General features: G+C 34.8%; 1 protein-coding gene across 1 annotated transcript; it reads left to right on the top strand.

The window, feature by feature from the left end:
- The first annotated feature begins 33 nt into the window (after window positions 1-33).
- ndufaf2 (NADH:ubiquinone oxidoreductase complex assembly factor 2) lies at window positions 34-5,404 on the top strand. The gene is made up of 4 exons (NM_001113650.1): window positions 34-242; window positions 1,673-1,762; window positions 1,949-1,989; window positions 3,910-5,404. The coding sequence occupies exons 1-4, from the start codon at window positions 128-130 to the stop codon at window positions 4,153-4,155; spliced, it is 492 nt and encodes a 163-aa protein (NP_001107122.1). The 5' UTR covers window positions 34-127; the 3' UTR covers window positions 4,156-5,404.
- Window positions 5,405-7,108: the final 1,704 nt, after the last annotated feature.

Here is a 7,108-nt window from a genome sequence, read left to right as displayed (position 1 = left end):
AGAACCGAGAACCAATCATATGACAACATTAATGCTGCGTGAATGTTATTCGCAAACAAATGCAGTGAACGTGTTTGCATGTGCAGTACAAGCGCATATTTTGACATCTCACATATAAATCACAGAGATGAGCCGCATTGCTTCTTTGTTGCGAAGAACATTTGGCGTGGTAAAAGAGCACGTCGGCACAGATCTTTCTGGAAACAAATATTACAACATACCCCAGCAGAAGACATGGACGGGTAGGTCATACATAGGACTTTGACGAGTAACGTTAATCTTGCCCTGTTTGTACAGTAAATCTAGTAGCAAACGATATAAGACAAGTTTCAGGTTTCAAGTATTAGGACGGTTTTCCTGGTACGAGACCTTAACACTCTTTTAGTAGTACGTCAGCATAAAATAAATGGTTTATAATAAGTTAATAGTTATAAATGGCTGTGAACTTTCAGAATGTTTCCTGGTGGTAAAAATACATTAAATAGTTCATATTTTAATAGTAACAGTTATGTACAGCAGTTTTTCTCCCAATCACTTTTCAGACAATCTTTTATTTTTATTTAATTGTTGGCAATTGCTCAAAAGACTGCTAGAAAGATTAATCACAAATTCTAAACCTGTGACCTAAAAATCGTTGACAGTAACATAATCTGTTAGATTGGTCATTTTAGGTTATGTACTGTGGCTAGTTTTAGATTACCTTTGGCATAAGGTATTTGTTACACAAAGTGCCTGGTTGAAAAAAAATTACTGTTTAGATCAAGGGTGCCCAAAATTTTTCTTATGAAGGTAAAAAAAAACAAGCTTGGTTGAGGCTAGTGGTCTGAAAATAAATATAGTTATGATTTCCTAACTTTATATTAATAAAATATAAATTTATATATAAATTATAGGATGATTTTCTAACTTATTAATAATATTTAAAAATAACTAGAGAACATTTCTTTATGTTAACTAACACAGCAATTTCTTCACATTTTGAAATGAAGTTATTGCAGTAAAAAAATCTAATTTATGACAGAATGGAGTTAAACTAGTTTTTGCTGTGCTTTGCTCACTGATGTCTACATGTTAATTGACATTATTTGCATTTAAAAAAACAAATCAGATTTATTTACATTTAATTGAAACCTTTCATTTCAGTTTGCTTTTTTGTAGCTCAGCAAAAAAACAAACAAACAAGCAAAAATTGGTTATGTCAAATTACAAATGAGGATCATTTGAAAGGCATTTGCCCCAACTATCTGCATCCTTCTCACTCTCTTCTCAGATGTGATGGTGGGGCAAATCAAAGGTTACAATGGGCCAACTATGGTTCACGGGCCCTAGTTTGGGCATCTCTGGTTTAGATACTTAATAGATACTTTTAAGTTTATTCTTATATAAGCAAATATTTTCTGTGAGTCTGCAATAAAAAAATTGTTATACTTGTTTTGACTTGTTATACACTTTTAGGATATTTTTTCAGCAATATTTTCTATTGTGTGATTAATTTGTAAAATTATTACACTTAAAAGTTATACATTTTTGGAATCAAATTGAATCTGATTAAGTAATCTGGATAATATGTTACCCCTTATTACCCAGTAATGGTTAAAGATGTCCTATTTTTGTTGCTAGTTTAAATAAACCTGATATATTAGTCATCTTCATTCTTGCTTTTCTTTTTCAGGGCGAGTCGTTCGGCCCAGACGTCTTGTTGAAGTAGCCAATCCAAAAGAGTTTGAGTACATGGAAGGAAGCATACCTTCAGAATGGGATGGTAATAGATATTGCATTTATAATACGGAGTGTAAACCAAACAATCTATGTTTATGACAATATAAATTTAATTAACACATTTTTCTTTATTTACTGTCTTACCTAAAACTCAGTTGTCATTACTAGATATCTTGTTATAAAATGATAAGTTGTCTTAGTTACCTGTTTTTCCTTTTATTTCTTATAGCTTGGATCAGAGGCAGGCGAAAGCAACCACCTACTATTGAGGTATTCATCAACACCATCATCCCTTTTTTATTGCAAACTCCTAGGTCCATATCCACAAAAGTAAACAAAATAAAAAAACAGTACAATCATGAATCTACACTACCTGATTAAAGTCTTGTCATCAATCGCAGTTGTAAGAGCAACAAATAATAACTTGACTTCTAGTTGATCATTTGGAAAAGTGGCAGAAGGTGGATTTTTCCATTGAATCATCTGTTGAACTGCATCCCAATCATCACAAATACTGCAGAAAACATACCAGAACCTGCAAGGACCCAAAATTCTTACAGAAATCAGTCAAGTGTGTTAAAGGAAAAATCATCGTTTGGGGTTACATTCAGTGTGGGGGAGATCTGCAGAGTGGATGGCAACATCAGCAGCCTGAGGTATCAAGACATTTATGCTGCCCATTTCTTTACAAACCACAATGGGGGGAAATTCTTCAGCAGGATAGTGCTCCTTCTCATGCGTCAGCCTCCACATCAAAGTTCCTGAAAGCAAAGAAGGTCAAGGTGCTCTTGTATTGGCCAGCCCAGTCACCAGATTAGAACATTATTGAGCATGTCTAGGGTAAGATGAAGGAGAAGCCAAATTGTTTAAAGATGAATCCAAAGAATCTTGATGAACTCTGGGAGTCCTGTAAGAACACTTTCTTTGCCGTTCCAGATGACTTTATTAAGAGGTTATGTGAGTCATTGCAGAGTATGGATGCAGTCCTCCAAGCTCGTGGGAGTCAGACACAATGTTAATTCTTTTTCCACTGCACCATGACTTTATATTATATACTGTACATTACTTCTGTTAGGTAACAAGACTGTTGTTTAAGCAAAGTCAGACCTTACTGTCCTAATTAAATAATTTGAAATCAAGGCATGATCACATTTTATGTAGGTAATATAGGCATATTCTATCTAGAGGCCTTTACCTTACATATAAGCCACTTCTGATACCAAATGATCAACTAGAAGTCAAGTTATTATTTGTTGTTTCTAAAACTTGGATGGGCAACTAGACTTTTGTCAGGTACGTACATACATCAACACTATATTTTCAAAAACAACAAGCATACATTCCATCGCTTTCAATACCAGAAGTAGTAATTATAATCACCTAATATATGATTTCTCTGATTATATCAAGAGAACTTCTAGGTCATTAATCAGTTCTCAACTAAATACACATTGAACTAATTATGTAATGAATGTGTCATTGTATTGAAAGGGATAGTTCACCCAAAAATTAATATTTAGTCATCATTCTGTCAGTCTTTACTTCTTCCATACCAGTTTGAGTTTTTTAGTTTTGTTTGTTTTGCACAAAAGAAGATATCTTAAAGGAAGCTGAAAACATTTAACCACTGACTTCCAAAGTATTTGTTTTGCCTACAGTAAAAGTGATGGGTTACAGTAACTATCCAACATTGCTCAATATATTTTGTTCAACAAAACAAGGGTGACGCGGTGGCGCAGTATGTAGTGCTATCGCCTCACAGCAAGAAAGTTGCTGGTTCGAGCCTCGGCTAGGTCAGTTGGCTTTTCTGTGTGGAGTTTGCATGTTCTCCCTGCGTTCGTGTGGGTTTAATCCAGGTGCTCCAGTTTCCCCCACAGTCCAAATACATGCGATGCAAGTGAATTGGGTAGGCTAAATTGTCTGTAGTGTTTGAGCGTGTATGGATGTTTCCCAGAGATGGGTTGCAACTGGAAGGGCATCCGCTGTGTAAAACATTTGCTGGATAAATTGTGCTGACCCCAGATTAATAAAGGGACTAAGCCGAAAAGAAAATGAATGAATGAATGAATCAACAAAAAAAAAAGACCTCAAACTGGTATGGAACAAGTAAGTAAATGATGACTGAATTTTCTTTTTTAGGGGAACTATCCCTTTCAGTGCCGTAATTAACATGTATGTTGCTTTCTATAGGAGTTGCTACAGAACAAACACAGCAGGGAGCAGATAAAAATAAAAGCTGCAGAGGTTGAGGAAATGGACAAAGCTCTGCAAGTAAAAGAGTATGAAGACGGTTTGGTGGCTGAGTCTGTTCAGACTCAGATCAAAGGTCACGCTTCAGCCGCACAGTTTGGAAAGACTGAATTTAGCGAAGAACCAGTGAGCACTGCCAACGCATTCCAGCCAGGGTCCTGGACGCCAGCAGGAACCAAAAAATAGGCCTGTTTGAATCATCTTTTCTTTTCTTCAAGTAAATTAGCAGTTTAAATGAATTGATATAATTGCATTTCAACACTTACTGTGTATATAAATATTCAGTACTGGTTTCTGAAGGCAAACAAGGAACAGCGCTTGAGGTGTTTAGTTTAGGTCTTTTTTTTGTGTGTGTTAAAGTGTTTAATTCTGGATGTATGCTGAAAACTTTGTAGGTTTGTTTAGGTAGAGACTAATGTAAACCATGACAGATATGCAGATTTCCTCTTGCACTTTATTTGTAAATCAGGTGAATAAAATGTGCAGACAAGGTTAAACTCAAGTTCTTTTGTGTTATTAAAATATTGCTTATGCATCTTCACTTAAAATACTAATGCCTCTGATTTAAGTCACTTTCGTTTATTTCAACTGTAAAAACAGTTGGTTGTGCTTTTATGTTTGTAATTAATTGGTATTTGTTATTGTTAATTTATGATGCCACTTTATTATCACAATCATAAACAGATTTTTACAATGTTTCATTTTCCTAAATTACATGTCTTGTATATGATCTAAACATGACCTATTCTTGAAATTAAAACTATTAATATTGTGGTATCAATAGAATATTGTAGCCAACATTTCAAATGATATTTGGAATTATTTCAAATTTTGTCATCTACCGATAAGTCTTTCTATGTAGACAATGTTTTCCATAACCTGAATTCATGCTTCCTCATTAAGACAAGCCACTCAGATGTTAATCCAGCAGTTGACAGGAAGTGAAATGACCATTGTTCATTCATTCATTCATTCATTTATTCTCCTTCGACTTGTCCTTTTATACATCAGGTAATCCACAACGGAATGAACCGCCAACTTATCAAGCATATGTTTCCAGAGTGGATGCCTTTCCAGCTGCAACCCAGTACTGGGAAACATCCATACACACTCATTCACACACATAAACTTCAGCCAAATTGGTTTATTCAATTCACCTATAGCGCATGTCTTTGGACTGTGGGGAAAACCGGAGGAAACCCACATGAACACAGGGAGAACATGCAAACTTTTCACAGAAATGGTAACTGACTTAGCTGGGGCTTGAACCAGTGACATTCTTGCTGTGAGGCGACAGTGCTAACCATTAAGCCACCGTGTCACCCCACCATTCGTCATCTAGTTTCTAACGTGATGCTACCTTCCTGCGTTCAAAAATACCATGAGGAATATGAATAGATTTGAACAAAAATTAAACCATCAACTTCACAAATAATCGAAAATCTCACAACTGCCTCTTCCTAACCAAGCCAGCAAAACAAAACACATTAGACAGTTTAATCTTTATTAAAAAAACTATCCTGTACTATAATAAAACTTCCTGTTTTAGCCTGGGAAACGGCTGCTTCAAAGCATTGGTTTATTGAAATATCTAATTGGATTTGTTTAGGTGTTTCACCGTTTTTATTTGCTTACTTTCTAGATATTTTAGCAACAATAATGAAAGGCTGCACTAATCCTTTTTTATATTGCCTCTGTGGTTTACATTTTAGTTGTTAATATTCTACAATTATTTGTTCACTAAAAGGTTGTGCTAAAAGCTACCTCAATTTCTAATTTAGGTTTTAATAATTATGCATTATAAATGTTCATTACGTTTTACTCATTTTCTGCATATTACTGATTAAATCTATTATATTGGCCAGATTGATTTCTCAATGTTGTCATCAGCCATTAAAAATCCTTTACAGGTCAGCCACTGTCAGACTCGTATGGTCATATTGAGTTAAAAAAAAATTACAATTGGTTTATATATTTGTGTGTGTGTGTGTGTGTGTGTGTGTGTGTGTGTATATATATATATATATATATATATATATATATATATATATATATATATATATATATATATAGTAAAAAAATAATTTAAACAACCAAACAAAAAACAAGCACATTGATCATATCTCTATGGCACTATGGCACTAAACTCAACAATTAGCTGTTAATGAAAGTTTAGAGCAGGGGTGTCAAACTCAATTCCTGGAGGGCCGAAGCCCTGCACAGTTTAGTTCCAACCCTGCTCCAACACACTTACCTGTAGGTTTCAAACAAGCCTGAAGGACTCAATTGGTTTGATCAGGTGTGTTTAATTAGGGTTGGAACTAAACTGTGCAGAGCTGCGGCCCTTTTGGAACTGAGTTTGACACCTGTGGTTCGGAGCATAAAGATCTTTCTCTCTATATGCACAGTAGTGAAAGCGGTAAATCTTGACTCAGTGTTGCTAGAACAGTAAACAAGAACAGTTTCATATGCTAAACCCAAACTCTTATCTCAGAAATAAGACATACCGAAATATTGTGGATATGGCAACACTTCACTAAAGCAGTCTTCCTAACATAAAACACATCTACTGATGGTGTTAGAGCAGCATGACTAATTGAAAAAAGATTGCGATCTCGATTCGACCCTACAAATGATCTTAATTCTGATTTTCTATGATTCAGCCAATTATATTTTTAAGATGAGGAGAAAAGCATAAAGGCGGTCAAACAAGTCTTCACGTTGTTTTATAAACGTTGTTCATTAACATGGACACCTCTAGTGTTAAAAGTGTCCCATACTGTATTTATAAGGTTTGACTTTCTTTTATAGTTATCACAAAGTGTTGTGCATGAAAATAAATGTTTAATGGGTCAGTATAACTACTCTTGCCTATATAGTGTTGAATAGAATGCATGAGGGAATCTGATTATGACAAATGTCTCATTTTACCAGTGAATAAATGGTCTAATAATGTCAATGACAAGCATATGTCTCAAACATAACAATCCAACTTCAGAATTATGAACAGCTGTATTCTCACTTTACTGTGAATCAACAACCAGGACAAATTTAAAGCCTGTTCAAGTCCACCATTCAAAGTCTATACAAAATCTTGCATATTAACCAACAGTAGACCTACTCATAAGCTAGGCATGGG

The sequence above is a fragment of the Danio rerio genome, chromosome 8 (assembly GCF_052040795.2).
Source record: "Danio rerio strain M-AB ecotype USA chromosome 8, GRCz13ab, whole genome shotgun sequence".
Lineage (NCBI taxonomy): Eukaryota > Metazoa > Chordata > Actinopteri > Cypriniformes > Danionidae > Danio > Danio rerio.
The sequence above is the reverse complement of the archived record's forward strand: the minus strand, read 5'-3'. Positions and strand labels throughout refer to the sequence as shown.